This window comes from Orbilia oligospora, assembly GCF_000225545.1.
Source record: "Orbilia oligospora ATCC 24927 unplaced genomic scaffold scaffold00078, whole genome shotgun sequence".
In the NCBI taxonomy this organism is placed as follows: Eukaryota; Fungi; Ascomycota; class Orbiliomycetes; order Orbiliales; family Orbiliaceae; genus Orbilia; species Orbilia oligospora.
This window is the reverse complement of record NW_011645635.1, coordinates 1,391,596-1,406,764: the sequence shown is the minus strand read 5'-3', so window position 1 is coordinate 1,406,764 and position 15,169 is coordinate 1,391,596. Positions and strand designations below refer to the sequence as shown.

General features: G+C 43.8%; 5 protein-coding genes across 5 annotated transcripts; 2 read left to right on the top strand and 3 right to left on the bottom strand.

Moving 5' to 3' along the window:
- Positions 1-812: 812 nt before the first annotated feature.
- On the bottom strand, positions 813-1,691 carry AOL_s00078g419 (uncharacterized protein; the record flags this gene model as incomplete). Its single annotated transcript, XM_011123682.1, has 1 exon — positions 813-1,691. One exon carries the CDS (start codon positions 1,689-1,691, stop codon positions 813-815), a length of 879 nt encoding a protein of 292 aa, XP_011121984.1.
- Positions 1,692-2,547: 856 nt separating this feature from the next.
- Positions 2,548-4,666, bottom strand: AOL_s00078g418 (uncharacterized protein; the record flags this gene model as incomplete). The annotated part of the gene is made up of 3 exons (XM_011123681.1): positions 2,548-3,707; positions 3,779-4,258; positions 4,348-4,666. The coding sequence occupies 3 exons, from the start codon at positions 4,664-4,666 to the stop codon at positions 2,548-2,550; spliced, it is 1,959 nt and encodes a 652-aa protein (XP_011121983.1).
- A 2,872-nt stretch (positions 4,667-7,538) lies between these two features.
- AOL_s00078g417 (uncharacterized protein) lies at positions 7,539-8,693 on the bottom strand (the record flags this gene model as incomplete). Its single annotated transcript, XM_011123680.1, has 1 exon — positions 7,539-8,693. One exon carries the CDS (start codon positions 8,691-8,693, stop codon positions 7,539-7,541), a length of 1,155 nt encoding a protein of 384 aa, XP_011121982.1.
- Positions 8,694-9,541: 848 nt separating this feature from the next.
- Positions 9,542-12,100, top strand: AOL_s00078g416 (uncharacterized protein; the record flags this gene model as incomplete). Its single annotated transcript, XM_011123679.1, has 2 exons — positions 9,542-10,958; positions 11,025-12,100. The coding sequence occupies 2 exons, from the start codon at positions 9,542-9,544 to the stop codon at positions 12,098-12,100; spliced, it is 2,493 nt and encodes an 830-aa protein (XP_011121981.1).
- Positions 12,101-12,872: 772 nt separating this feature from the next.
- AOL_s00078g415 (uncharacterized protein) lies at positions 12,873-15,151 on the top strand (the record flags this gene model as incomplete). The annotated part of the gene is made up of 3 exons (XM_011123678.1): positions 12,873-13,373; positions 13,443-13,802; positions 13,880-15,151. 3 exons carry the CDS (start codon positions 12,873-12,875, stop codon positions 15,149-15,151), a joined length of 2,133 nt encoding a protein of 710 aa, XP_011121980.1.
- Between the last annotated feature and the right edge of the window lie 18 nt (positions 15,152-15,169).

The window sequence follows — 15,169 nt, the reverse complement described above, 5'->3', positions numbered from 1 at the left end:
CTTGATGGATTAATGGTGATTTGGAGCCAAAGAATATCAACACTGCGCAACAGAAGCAATAAATTTGATCTATTTCAAGTTTAGCTGGGCATGTGGAAGCTTCACCACGACCGCGACGTCACCACGGCAGAGGAACTTCGCCACATCGATACCCGACAGGTTTCCCTAGGGCTTTAATTGATATCCATACTGCCACTATATCGCTTTGCAACAGGTGATTTCGTGAAGTCTGGCATCACAGCGGCATCTCGGGTAAAATCCTCATTTGTCTACGTGCTACCTAATAGAGCGTATATTTTCACGTCTTTTAAATCCAGGCCAGCGTACTTCGTCTACTATATAAGCTATAAGATTCAAACGGATATGATAAAAAACAGATTACGAGAGCCAAGCACTTTTAGATGAGTATAAAAAAGCACTTTAGATACAGGCAGAACTATTGGGGCCTTAACCTCTCAAACAGAAGTCTCATCCAATGTAAAACGGTACGTGTGCCCATTACACCTCTCGATCGGGATATACAGCAAACATAAAGTAGCCAACTAGCAACTTCGCGAATCATATAATTATCCATTTCGTCTTCACTGAAGATGTAAAGTTCAGGTTCGCTGCCCTGCCGAAAATAGTATAGAGCTACTGCGTAGTACTCAAACGGATCGGTTATGGTTCATATACTATGTTCTACGGGGACGAGTAATATCTCGCCGATGATCCCCCCTCCCTGTCAGTTACGATAGAATTGATAGCCAAAGGCGATATATAAGTACCTATTTAAAGCTAAATTCCAGCCAAATGGCATATTCAACATCAAGCTACTGCGCCTTCACTGCCCAAAACTCTGTATCATCGTCCTCCTCATATTGATACTCCCCATTCTCAACGAGTTCTTTAACGGCTGGGAGTTCAAGCAACTGATCAAAGTGATCCTCAATACTTGATCCACTGTAACCCAATATCTCCAACCTCTTCAGTCCCGTCAAGATCTTATCCCTTAGCATCTCAGAGTCCACAAGAGTCCTGACTCCACGCTCAAAATCACACATGTTCCCCGAATCATAAAATCTCCATAAACAGAGTCTTTCCACCCGTACCGACAAAGCAATTAACGCTAAAGCCATTCCCTGCATTATGGCATTCTCATATCCAATCCGTTCCGAATACGTCGGTACTGCCAGCCAATAAGTATTATCATTTAAAGACTCGATTTCATCCTCCGTGAACTCCTTGAACTGATGAGCATCAAGTCCGACAGCTCTAAAAACCTTCCCACCAAAATCATCCATCTCATCCGTATCCCATTTCATATTCAACTTCCTCTTCAACTCAGGATTATCGTCCAAAAACGTTTCTCGCGGAGAATACGGATCCACGATCGAATCGCAAAAAGTTAAAGGACAGTGAATCGATAACGTCCGGATTAATCCGCGGAAGTCGGGGTTTTCGATTAATGTTCGGAGGAGATGTGTCATGTTCGTGTGATAATCCAAGACTACGGTGGAATATAAGTAAGGTCGGACGATGGCAGAAAGGCGTTTACAGGTGAGCATGAGATTGCATAAGTCATTTTGGTGAGGACTAGATCGCCAGACCTTGTGAGATGCAAATTCGGCGTCGGTGGCGAACTCGGGAGTTAAATGGCGGATTGCTTCGTCTAGGATTTCGTTCGGGAGTGTGAGGAGCTGGGGGGCCATGACCTTGTAGTAGTTGGATTTGTGTAACGTCGGTTGATGCCGTCGTTTTATATTGATTTAAATCTTGAGTCAAGCTTATTTTGACACTGTCTTTTCTTCCACGTGCGCGCGTAGGCCGGTCTTTGTCTTGGTTTTAAGACGCTTTGAACTATTACTTAATTGCGAACAGTTGGCACCCAGAGATTTTTTTGCGTGGGGCTGGGTACGAGACAAGATAACAGGTATAAACTCATAGACTAAAGTGCAACATGCAACAGAGACAATCACGAGATCGAGACTAGCGAGATATCGCAGCGATAACGTTATAATTAATTAACCCACAGTGAACGCCAAGAACTCGCGACCCAAAAGCTAACCGGACCTATTCAGTAACACGAAACAAACTACGCCCTGCAAGTAAACATAAACTGATCGGCTAATGCTATAACTAGTTCCCCTTAGAAAAAAAAGGTTACTTGATCTATCAGCTAGTATCATGCCTATGATTCTACTAGGTTATCTTATCCAAGTTTGAAGTTATTTGAATTTTGGTATTTGAATTGAAATATCCGGACCCGTCGATATGCAGAGCCCAACAAAATGCAATAACGGGAAAAAGTATTTAGTATTATACACGAAAGAGACAGCCTCGTTAAAAACCCAGTGGGAAAAAGAGTGCTGTTTATAAAACAGAGATACAAGTAAAAGAAATTCTTTAAGAAAAAAATTCAAGAGCAGCATAAAACACCAATTCTTTTTCCAACTTAGAACTCCTAAGAAAACCGTTCAATTTAGTACTAAAACCCCCAGAAACATATTAAGATATATGGGCTCAACATCAGCCTAATATGGAGAAACACTCAAAGACACAAGCCCCCTAGATAGGAATATCAAGTGGCTGAAGGGTCAGTGCTCTAAGATCTTGCTCTCCCTTCTTGAGCATCTCCTCGCTAAGAACTCCCTTGATCGCAGACCAAATATTATCGTTGAATTCGTACTGTGCACAGTCGAAGGTCATCTTGATCTTGACGCTCTCAAGAGAGCTCTTGCGATCAATGAATTTATACGCATCTCTCGAAATCGAGAAAGCGAGTGTTTTGATAGTAGCTTGGATCGTCCCAATTTCAGGAATGTATGTAAAAACAGTAATCATAATCCAGTACTGCTGCGATTCATAAGAAGTCTCTTCTTTAACCCTCAAATTTTCAACAAGGCGTTGTAGAATCTGTTCGAATTCTGGGACGGCAGTTGTTGGTACACTCACACCTTCTAGTGCTCCGCGGAGGAGTTCTTCGTGGAATCCGATGTACCCGACATTTGCGACATCAAGCGACCTTTCATAAACCTCGGATTGGGTATTGGCAACCCAAGTGGATTTGGTCTTGAGAATGAAGTCCATGACTTTGGCGCGATAGTTTCGGATTTCGACGTCGGTCTTCAATGCTCCAGAGTTGATCTTTGACTGGACTGTGTTTGAGGCAGAACTGGTGAGCCAGCATTGGTAGTCCCAGATATCCTTCTGAATTTTCTCAAGTGTTTGTTGGATTTCTGGTTCCAGTTGACCGGGCTTGATATTGGCGAAAAAGATAGTTTGAGCAGCCAATTGGTCGTCAATCTTAGGCAGAGCATGATCAAGGGGTAAGTGATCACCCGGTCGAGTTTTTCCGGCTTCTGCAACTCCGAAGGTTTCAGGCAGGACAGTCAATTCCCAGATCTTCTCTTCCACGGGGACGCTGAGTGGTGTCAAAGGTCGAGGAATGTATGGTTCTGGAGTCAATGCGGAAGGTGCCGGTGTGTTAATTTGAGTAAGGACGAATCCTGGAATGTGTACACTGGGAAGATTTTGTTGGCCGTAGTCGCCGTTTACATCTTCGACAGTTAAGTCATGAGTCTCCTTAAGCTCCAAGGCTTGAAGGAAATCTGGGAAGGAATTTCCTGACTTTCCGATAGCGGATGCGTGATTGTGAGGGCCACCGACGATATGAACACCGATGGATGCACCTGTATCTCGTTGAATAACCGGGCTACCAGAGTTTCCTAAATGGGATGGTGAATCAGCAAACTGGCTATTAAGCTCAAATGTATGTAAGAATGAAGAAGAATCTTACCACCAGCGGGATCAAGCGCATAAGAAAGCGTCATATTATTCCGCGCAAGATCGTAATCAACCGTTTGGCAGTCCTCGTACATATACTCTCCGGATTCAAGATCCGTCGGATATCCAACGATACCAAGGACCTCACTACCATTTCTAGGAGTTTCCGCATACTCAAGAGGTTGAACATTTTCGAATGGTGCATTCAATTTAATGAAAGCAACATCGTACTGATCGCGGGGTCCTTTCAAGTACTCTGTGGGGAGAGTAACATATTTTCCATATCGCAATTCAGAGGTACCATTGCTAACACTCTCTTTACCAGCGTACCTGATAAAGACTTTGACTTTGACTAGATGACCTTGGCCGTAGGTCCAGTCGTAGGCGGAATGTCCGGCCGTAACGATGGTATCAGCGGAAATCAACCAGCCGGTGGCGGTAGCATATGTATCCTCCTTGGTGTTGCTGTACTGAAGAAAAAGCTTGCAAATAGCTAAAGTTTCCCAGGTGCACGTGTGGTTAGTACACTTCCAAAATCTAGATTCTTCATAGATATAAACCCCTAAAGATGGAGATGCTTACCTTCGAAACGCCCACCCGGCGCATAATCAGCTTCGTCGACTCTGACACGCTGATCACCTTCAACAACAGTCTCTCCATGGCTACGACGGTAAAGAAGATGGTGGATAGAAGCCTCTTGGACGAACCCGGTTTCGTTGAACTGAGGTACGGATAAGTCCCAAGCGGCGGCAGAAGTTGGGGTCGCAATGTTCAATGCTTCATTGAAGGTATGAAGGGAATTCAATGGCGATTGAGCGGCCACAGGATTAAAGTCCGACTCAAATACACCGGTCTCTGAGTAAGGCAGAGGAAGAAGATCAAGAATTTGTGGGATTGACATTTTTGCGAATGTTGATAAAGATACTGCGGATTGCGCGGACGAGGTCTTTTGAAAGAGAGAGAGAGTTTGGAAGGAATGTGGTTATAGAAAATGTTTTAAAGGAAGTTCTTAGAGTGGTTTAAAGGACTGTCTTTATACTTTAGCTTGCTTGTTCGCTTTTCTTGGTGGATGGTAGTAATTCTCGAGACAAATGAGGAGCAGGTATCGGTCCTATTTATCATCTTCCTAGAGGATGAAGTCCGATACGCAGGCATGAAAAGAACAAAACTACTCCCTACACATGCAGCTGCGCAGCTGTGATACCATTGAAGCCCGGAAGCAGCTATCTCCTATGAGAATTTGGCCGATTGGCCGCCCGTTAGTAACAAGGTTGCCATTGGGCTGAAATCCGACATTTGAAGTCGCAGCAAATTAGTCTTACGGCTGACGGGAATACTTGATCGATGAAATGAGCATGGCGCGCAAATGCATTGATGGCGTCGACGTCAAAACTATTCCCCTTTCCCAACTTAGCTGTACCTAGAGTGAGAGTCTTATTCCGGTTGCATACCTTCGAGTACTTCTCATAGGATCCTATGTGCGAAAGATGGCAAAATGTAGCTGAATGTCCGAAGCCTCAAGCTGCAGGTACGCCATGGCGCCAGGCCCAAAGGAAAAGGCCATGCTAGGACAGCATGGTACTCAAGTTTACCTTGTCCCACAATTCACCACGTTGAATAGGAGATATATGCCGCATTAATTGTAGTCGGGGTAATAAAATTCCGCTGTAGGTAGTGATACATGGTACTAAATCGACCAGCTGAGCCCCTCAGGGTCGTGTATCAGTACCCCTCTCTCGCTAAGTACTGGCATAAACTTACTCCTTAAAGGGCTAAAGTTTTCCATGGTACCTGACGCACAATCGGCTGTAGGCGTAATTGAGCAGCCTGAGAAGAGGTTGTAAATATCTTGTACCTGCATATCCCCGGTCGGCGATTTTCATTGGTCTCAACAGTACCGTTGCAAGCGCTGTGGATCTGAAATAGTGTCTCCTAGATTCGTACGTATATCATTCGCGATGTCGGATGTTTCTACACTTTGTAGTGAGGTGCATACATTCCAACAAGTTTAGTATCAGATACCCTCCTTTTTTTCAGATAGATATTCCTTCTACGTGTTTGTGAAGACTTTTGAAAAAGATGGACGGTTGATAATTTTTGACCAGTTTCAACTCTCTGGGGACACATAAAAGCCTCAACTGCATCCCCAAGCTAGATTAGCAGCATACCAATTGCAAAATCTTACCGAGCGTCTAAAAGTGGTTCAACTTTCATAATGCATATATGTATTTAACCCGTATGTTCGCGGCTTCTTGAAGTTTCAATACTAATCATTGTATTGACTTACCAGACACGCAAACTCATAGCTACATTTGCCCCCGAGAAAAAATGATAATAAAAAATAGGCCAGCTGCATTATATGGTGGGCCCAAACCGTTGGAAGTACCAGTACTTCCCACGCGATTTACCGGCACCGGATTAACATCTATGCGGGACGGAATGGAATCGCAATCGCAAATCAGCGTGGCTGCAGAGCCTAAAATTATAAAACGTACTGAAGAATTGATGAAGCACACTTAATGCAGCCATGGCCATGCGCACCGGAAGACGCCCAAGGGTGCCGCAGCACCCAGCTCGAAGAAGCTAACTAGTCTACACTGTTACACGAACCGGGGACAAGGATCGCGCAGCTGCACAACGCACGCCCCAATTCATATCCGAAGTGCGCACCATCCAGAGCACGACATAGGCCCGATGGCTGAAAAAATTTTGTTTCCGCCCATCAGCTCAGCTTTTCAGCCCTTCTGCACTTTTCAGGGATTCATTGAATTAGTATTAAGCTTTGGAGCGGAAAGAGGAGCTTTCCGGTTATTCGGGATCTTGAAATATCGATTTCGCGATTATATCACGCATTTGCCGCATACCGCATGCAGGAGAATGCAATGATCGATGAGTAGGTACACGGTACCTATGCACCACCCTTTTTTTTTTGGAAAGCTTCTCCTATTGTTAGAGGAGTAAACGTTGAGGTTATCCGAGTTTTGGATATATCTAAATAAAAATTTATCATTGTTAATCTCAGATAGTTAGCAGTATTGGAATGCTCTTTGTTAGATATTAGTGAACACAAACCTGACCAATTGAGCTTAACCGGTTACACAAAACTCACCGTTTTCGAAGGGTTGTATCCAACTACACCCGTTGAATCGTGAATATTAGCTAAAATCTAGCCTTAGTTCCAACTGAACAAGCTAGCTAGTTAGTTGGATCCACTAACAGGACGGCTCGCGAGCGGGTCGGTCCACAGGCCGTTTTGAGAACTCACGGATGCGGGGATACAATGGCGGTGAGTTCTGATTGGAGCTGACCTAGCGCCTCGACCCGAAACCTATTCCTGTGTGCGAGCCGCAACAACAATGGCTTGAAAATTTTCTCTCTTTTTTTTCAGCCGCCACAGCTCAGGGTTGCCTAATGCAATACTCAGGAGATCTCTAACCAGTCCATTTGAGATAAATGGATATTATAATATCATCATTACGCCATTTTTCTATGCTTACAATATGGTTTAGTGCTAATCAAAAACAAAAGTGTATCTGTACGGCAATAGCGTGCTAAAACAAGTAAAGGGAATTGCATTCGATCGCTGTCTTATCGATACAAGATAATTCGGAGCTAGAAATCAGGTATTATAACACATAAAATTTCAGAGACATAGAGAGTAACTAAAGCAAAGCCGTTCTTAGATACATATCGTCGCTGCGACTACTCGAGCTACCCAAATAAATAAATATGCGAGAAAACGAAATGCTCAAAAGAACCAAATCCCCCAAATCCTACATCGGTTTATGCCTCAACTCCTTCCCATTAACGTAATTAGGCGCAGAATCAACAAATATCTTCCTGCCCTTGATGTAAGCAACCAACCAGCCCCAAACCTTCCACCACGAAATTTGACCTGTAGCGTAGCTTTTGCCTAGTGTTATGAATATCATCTTTTTGTCCGCAATCTTATGCTCCTTAATCTGCGACTCCCGACCCGTCAAAACAAAATCTAGGTTTTCCGCAAGATCGATGATCTGGGTATCAGTCGCTGTCACTTGCTTCGACTCAAGATTTCCAACATCACCAATTCCCCAGATGTTGGCGGTACCCGTGACGCGCATGTATGAGTCAAGTTGGACGTTTCCCTCGGCATCGAGAAAACTTGGCGGCAGCCATCCGGTATTGATTTGGAGACCAAAGAGAGGTAGGTATAGATCCGTAGTAAGTATTTCACCATTTGATAGAACAAGCTTCGTTTGACCGCTAGGTTCCTTGGTCGACGTCTCAACTTTGGTTTTGTGGATAACCTTAACGCCGAGCTTCTGTAGGTCGTTTTCTACAGTTTGGGAGACGGAAGACATAACATCGGATGAGTGTAGAACTTTATCCCCGGCACAAATTAAAGTAATTTGCTTCTTGCCACCGTAAGCTGCGGCAAGTTCTCCGGCTGTTTCGACACCTGTGGGTCCAGCGCCGGCGATAGTAATAGACCCCGCATTTTCAATCTCTTTCTGCAGCGAATGTAGAGCAGTAATGGTATCCTCATGGGTCCCTATGGATTTGAAGGGTAAATTTCCACGAATACTGGATCCAGTAGCTATAACAAGCTGGTCATAGATGATTTCGCGGGTAGAACCATCGTTGGCCACAACACGAACCACGCTATTCTCTGGCTGAAGATTATCAGCTTTTCCAAGAATAAATTCGAAGTTCTCAGAGGGATATCGAGAAAAAGCGTCGGTAATTGGAATGAAGAGCTGTTCGTCGGGTATTGCGCCTGGTATAACTCCCCTGACGGCCGCGAGGTTCCAATAAAAGTGTGAATTTGGTGAAACAAGGACGACTTTGAGTTTCTCGGGAACTTTAGAAGCGGTGTATATAAGGAGCTTATGGGCGGTAGGGAGACCGGTGAACCCTGCACCGACTATAACTACCGTTTTGACCATAGTGATGTTGGCGGCGAGCTGGTCTATGCTTTTGTATTTCAAAAGATGTGTTGACCGTGTGGTATTGCGACGATCGAGGGGTTCGGGGTTCGAATTCAATACAAAAAATAAATAGAATTTGAAGCTTGAAGTCTTGTAAGTTTTGAAAATATTTAAGTTAGGAAGCCATCAGTTAGATTTAAAGCCGTAAGCTCTCTAAGTTTAAGGTCACGGTTCCCTTTATATATCACAACGACCGTGCGGATATCACAGTTATCTGGAGGTCGGCCGTAGCTCGGTCATTGCGTGGATCTGATTGGCTAATCGGTCGAAGCAGTCCCAAAAGGGCTCGGCAGGATGTGTGATGTTGATCCCAGGCAGGCTCCAAACGTAAACACAGGTACTCTGACTACCAATTGTATTATTACCAGAAGCTTCTAGACAGTGTTCACTTAAGGTAAGAGTCTAGTCATTTCTATACCTATCAGTATCCAGGTAAGAGTTTAGCTATCCCATAACTATCAACATACTCGGATAATGTAGCAGCCACGGGAGTGTATTCTAGTTACAGTTAAGATCTAAAGATAAGATGGTTTCTACCGCAGTCAAGGAGCCTGGCGAGACAAAGTTTCTACTAGGTAAGTAAGTATAGAAGTGGGTAGGAGAAAGATCACCCAATCTATATAGAGGCGTATCCCAGCGCACGTGGCTTTTTCTTTCGATACCTACGCAAAACTTTTCGTAACTTTACCCTCACACCCCATCACATTATTACTCTCCGCAGTAGCACTAATTCTGGTTTACGAAATAGCTTGAAACCGTACCCAACAGGCCCCTGAAAAAAAAACCCAAAGCGCTATCCCTGTACAATGGAAGTAAAAAGGGAAGAAGTCGACCTGGAAATAGGAGAGCAACGATACCTTACCCACTGCGCTATTTTGGCGAGTCTGCCGACTGAGCACTCTAAGAATGAAAGGGATGCTCAACTTAGTACGATCAGAGGGACTGACGATGAAAGGCCCTCGACCAAAACACACCGGCTAGATCGGTTATTAGACAGCCTAGCGTCTCTACTCGCCGCTCATGGGGGCGGTGATTGCTTAGCGGTGGCCCTCGGCGGCCTTACAAAGGATCAGATCACGCTGCTCTTAAGTATTGACACGCCTGTACTGGAGAGGGAGGTTAGTGTTCTTTATCAAGCAATAGAAGCTCACAGCCAAAGAATTTTCAGATATCTTCGCAATTTTCATAATGCGGCGGACGATCCTGGTATTCAGCAGAACATCCGAACCGATTTTACAGTCCAACAGATTATCTACTCGATTGACGGGATCGAAAGTCGATATAAATTGTTTGATCGAGAACTTAAAAAGATAAAAAAGCTGGACCTGGGAAAATTCGAGTTCTACGATGTTGTCCAAGAAGAGACTGTTTGTTACGTCCCAGCTCCCGAATATGATAACGCTGAAGACGAATCTCTTGCAAAAGACTTGCGCCAGTCATTTTTTGACCTAGAAGGGGTGAAAGAAAATCTTCCCGAGAAGCAAAAGAGTCTCATTGAAGATTTAAAGGCTCGTCCCAAGCTCCCAACAAAACAGCTTTCGAGACAGGACTTCTTGATATGGCATAAGTTATTCTTATGGCCCTTTAAGATCTTGGGTAGACAAATACAATTTTGTATTACAGCCAGGAGCGCCAATGGGTCCCAGGACGAAAGCACTGAAGCTTACAAAAACCTCTGGATTGCGGCAATGAATCTGAATGGGATGCTTCAGAGGGTTGTGGTGATGATTGAGGGTTCTTCCATTTTTGGAATGTGGGCTGCCATATTTCAGAAAATATTAGATGGAAAAGGTGAACGGCGCACAACAGTTGGTGCTATGATACCATCAGCCCCTTTGCCGTCTTTCGCAGGAAGACCTGCACCTACGGCTGCAGGCCAGAGACAAGGTGAAGAGGGAAAAAATCTCGAGAATTTGCGGACTCGCCAAAAATATAATGGAGAGGCTCAACAAACACGCACTGAGCTAGAGCAGCCCCCATTACTTGAAAACTCTGGGTCGAATATTGAACAAAAGGACCTCAACATATCCCAAGACCCTAAAGCAGTGAAATTAGTAAAATTTGGTGGAACAATCCGGAACGTTTTTAGGAGAGAAAAAAGGCAAGACAGAGAGTTTAGTAACAAAGAAGGTCTAAACGCTGGGCTAGGAATAGTAAAACGTATTCTTGGGAAGTCGGTAACATGGGTTCGGAATAAACCCCCAAAAAGGGAGGGGCTGGAAAGTATTTTGAACACTCAAAAAACATCGAATATAGTTGAAGCAATTGCAACTGGTAGTTGACATGAAGGGTCCGGAGATGATAACAGGCGCCAAGAGACCCAATTTGTGGTGCCTATTCAGAGTCTCGATGATGGTTTTGATGACCCAGTGCATCAGAACGAGAGGGGCTCTGGAGCGTCCCGAAGTTATGCTTCTCTGGAGACTTTAACGAAGGTTGTACCATCTCCCGGAAATCCGAGAGAGCCCTCTATGGATGGTGCTAGAGCTGAAGAATATGAGGATGAGGATGAGGATGAGGATGAGGATGATGACGACGGGGGTGAGGATAATGAAGATGACGAAGTTGGGTATTACGATTTCGATCTCAGAATTATTACAGAGGCCGAAAAGCTTCGAGGGGCTGCCCGAAACGGTCTTTTTCGACGAGCTTATGCCCTAGCGGGTTTCCAATTTCTCGTTCGTGCAGTACTCTACGACAAAACCATTGCAACTGAAGTCGTCAGAAAGGATTTTACCGTGGAGGTCATCACTCCAGTTGACGGAAGGTACACCACCTCGAAAGTGGAGAATCTGGAGGAAACTCTCCATCGATTCTTTGCTTCGGAAAATCCGAATGGAACTCCATCCAGAATCAAAATCCAAGTTCAGGACTTTATCAAAAGTTTTGACCAAATTATAAAAGAAGGTAACCGCCGTCAGCAATTACTCGACCACACAAAAAAAGATCATACTGTCAGGGCGGCTCAACATGCAGAACTAGTATTGCTCCAGCACCTTCTTGAAGAGAGAAATTTGGGGGCGGGCAAGTATATAGGTGTTTCAAAGCCTCCTTGTCTTGTCTGTGAGAATGTGCTCCACTTCTACAAACCTGAAATTCGAACACGAAGAGGACATGGTCACGTCTCTGTATTAGAAATACCGAAAGGGCTGCCAAGCGATCACATAAAGTGCGTTTTTAGTATCGTTGAGGAATTGTCCAAAAAAATCACTGTCAAAGCATACAAAGCTCAGACAAAGCCTATGTCGGGTGATTCGACCTTTATTCATCACGGGAAATATTCTAATGAATACGAAAAAGGAACTCTCTCGCGAGCACGACCCATGCGAGCTGGATATGTTAAAGCCTCAAAATCTCCGCAATGATTCGAACAATGTCACTACCTTATTACTATTCCTTATTTTTTGTCATTCAAAAGTTTTTTTTAGATAAAGTTTCAGAGCTACAATTCTTCATATATATCAAAGCTTTAAAATTGTGCCAGCTGCATGGGTTTTTAGCGCTCTAGCAATTGCAATTTTCATGGACGCAATGCGCGAAGTGAAAGTCAAAATAGAAAGAAGACAATTTTTATTCATATAATTTTCTCTTATAAAAAGTACCTAGATACATAGTAAGTTAACTACACATAACTAGACACCGGTATATATATCTCGATTTAGCATCACAGCCGTCAAATTATGAAAGTGAAAGGTATAGCCCTCAGATAGTCGTATAGTGCTATACTTTGATATATGTAAGGGATTCCCTGTTGAGCTCTATCTACATATTGCAGGATTGCTCTGGCCTCTCTTTCTTCCCCACTCATTTTCCGTTCTATCAATATAAGCCTTTTGAGGTTGTACGTTGTTGCAATTGGATAGATTCTCTAAATCTAATAGACAAGTAATAGGCACCTACTTAGGTACATATGTGCTTATGGCCTTTATCTCCGCTTATATCCGTTTTCTCCGCTTGTGCAGTTTTCAGGTATAACATTTGGGACAACATTGGCTGCTCTAACTGTAGTCTCGTTCCCAGCTAGCTCCAACTGCACAACCACAACCATACCATGGTCAAGATCTGAAAAAGTATCGAGATTGCCTCTGCCATAAAACTAAAAATTATACCAAAGAACGAGTAGGGTATAACCAGTCAATGTCATTCCCGTCTCTTACCCCGAACTTAAACAACGGGGACGACGGATTAAAAATATGGAGCTGCACGAACTGTCGCCGCCGAAAAGTACGATGCGACAGAAAAGATCCTTGCATCCACTGCAGTAAAAACAATATCGAATGCACATTTCCTATTGCTGGCCGGGTTCCCCGTCGCAATATTCGGGGAGTTTCAAAACCCCACAAGATTGCACCTAAACATCAGGAATTATTGAGTCGCTTGAGGAATCTTGAGGATATGGTTTCGCAACTTGGATCTCAGATTGAATATGCAGCTATTGATATATCGGCTAATAACGATGCTCTCGATTCATTATCTACTCCGGAAGATTTAGTCCGGATCGAAACGCCATCAGCCCCTCCTAGAAGTCTATCTGATAAAACACAGTCTAATACACCTCAGGAGTCCGACAACATGATCCTTGAAAATAATGGAAATCTAATCGTAGGAGATCGTTTCTGGACCATATTTTGTGGGGAGGTAACTATCAATTCCCGTTCCAGCATTTCTAATCGCTATTTTCATAAATTTAAGTTAACTAATCTCAAGGTTGAACGTATATTTGAAGCTGCCCGAGGTCCAGAGCCATATTCATTCGAGATTCATAACGACTCGAATGCAGAATCGAGCTCGGGCTCTCGAAGCCATATCAACTATTACAATTTCCTCCTACGACAAGCTGACTCCGCTGCCAAATATGACTTAATCCATCCCCACCCATCACAGTTACTGCTGCTCTGGCAAACATATGTCGATGATATCGACCCCTTCATTAAAATCCTTCATATCCCCTCTATGACGAGGCTCATACGAGACCTGAGAGGCCAATACCACTCTCTAAAACCGGCCACGGAGGCTCTTATATTTTCTATATCCTTCGCTTCCATATCCATATCGACTGAAAATGATGTATGTAGAGTGCACTCTGCACTAAAATTCTATATAAAAATGACACGAACCTTTCGTGTTAGCTAATATCCGACTAGATTTCTCCACACTTCAATACTACCAAGGAAGAGCTGCTATCTCGTTATCGACTATACACAGAACAAGCATTCGAGAAAGCCAGAATAATTACTAGCGATAGCATCGAATCAGTTCAAGCACTCGCCATATACATCTACGCTCTACGGTCAAATGAAGAACATAAATTTATATGGACACTGAGTGGTACCCTGCTAAGGATGGCTCTACGTCTAAATCTCCATAGTGACGTAAAACCCCCAACAGGTGCTAACGCCTTAGAAACAGAAAATCAAAGGAGATTGTGGTGGCAAATTTGTTTAAGTGACTCGACTTCTCTTTCTGGTGTCACGAGACAATCTGGTATCGCTGGTCTTTCTAAATTCCAGATCTCAGAAGATATGTTCGATACTCCAATGCCTTCCAATATAGACGACGCAAATATCCGCAACAGTATTCTCGAAATACAAAATACAACTCCTGGAAGGACAGATCTTACGATCTTCCTAATAAGATGTGAGATTTGGCGACTTTCTCGTCGTCTGCAAGCTCTCTTAAATGTTCGGAAAGACACCCACGGGACACCAGAAGACCCAATGGAATTTTTCAAAGACGCCCAGGCCCAGATTGCAGAAACATATGCAAAACACCTTCGTCTAGATATCCCACTCGATAATTTCGTAAAGACAATGACCCAGTTATTCTTTTCGAAAGTCGAGCTACGCCTTCTAGAAACTTTACCTCCTGATGACCAGAAATTTGCACCGAACGCTCAATTTCTGGTGCAAAACAGATTTTTTACACTGGCCCTCTCGATTCTCAATGATACCTACTCTCTTCAGCACGAGCCATTATGGAAACCCTGGAATTGGCATATCCGGGATCAGACACAACCATACCACGCTCTTTCCATCATCTTGAACACGATCTGTCGCCAACCGTGGGATTCAAAATTTGAAGAAGCCTTAACATCAGCTATAAGGTCGATTGACGCAGTACCAGAAGGAACCCCTCAGCATCGTTACTTTACAAACCTATTGAGTGCCGCCCAGTCTCACAAAGGGAGCTACGTCACTCAAAATGTTGCAAATTTAGAGATAACGAACCAATCAGATCAAGGCTCATCTATGCCGCTGCCTCCGCCCGATGAGTTTCTACCGGCACTATATTCGAACGATTTTGATTTCACCATGCTTAGCGACACTAGGGCATCCACATCTACCAATATTGAAGCCTGGGATGACATGGTAAATCTTTTCGACCCTTGGGAATCCGGGGATATCGGGGGAATGTAATGATTTTATGCAACTAAA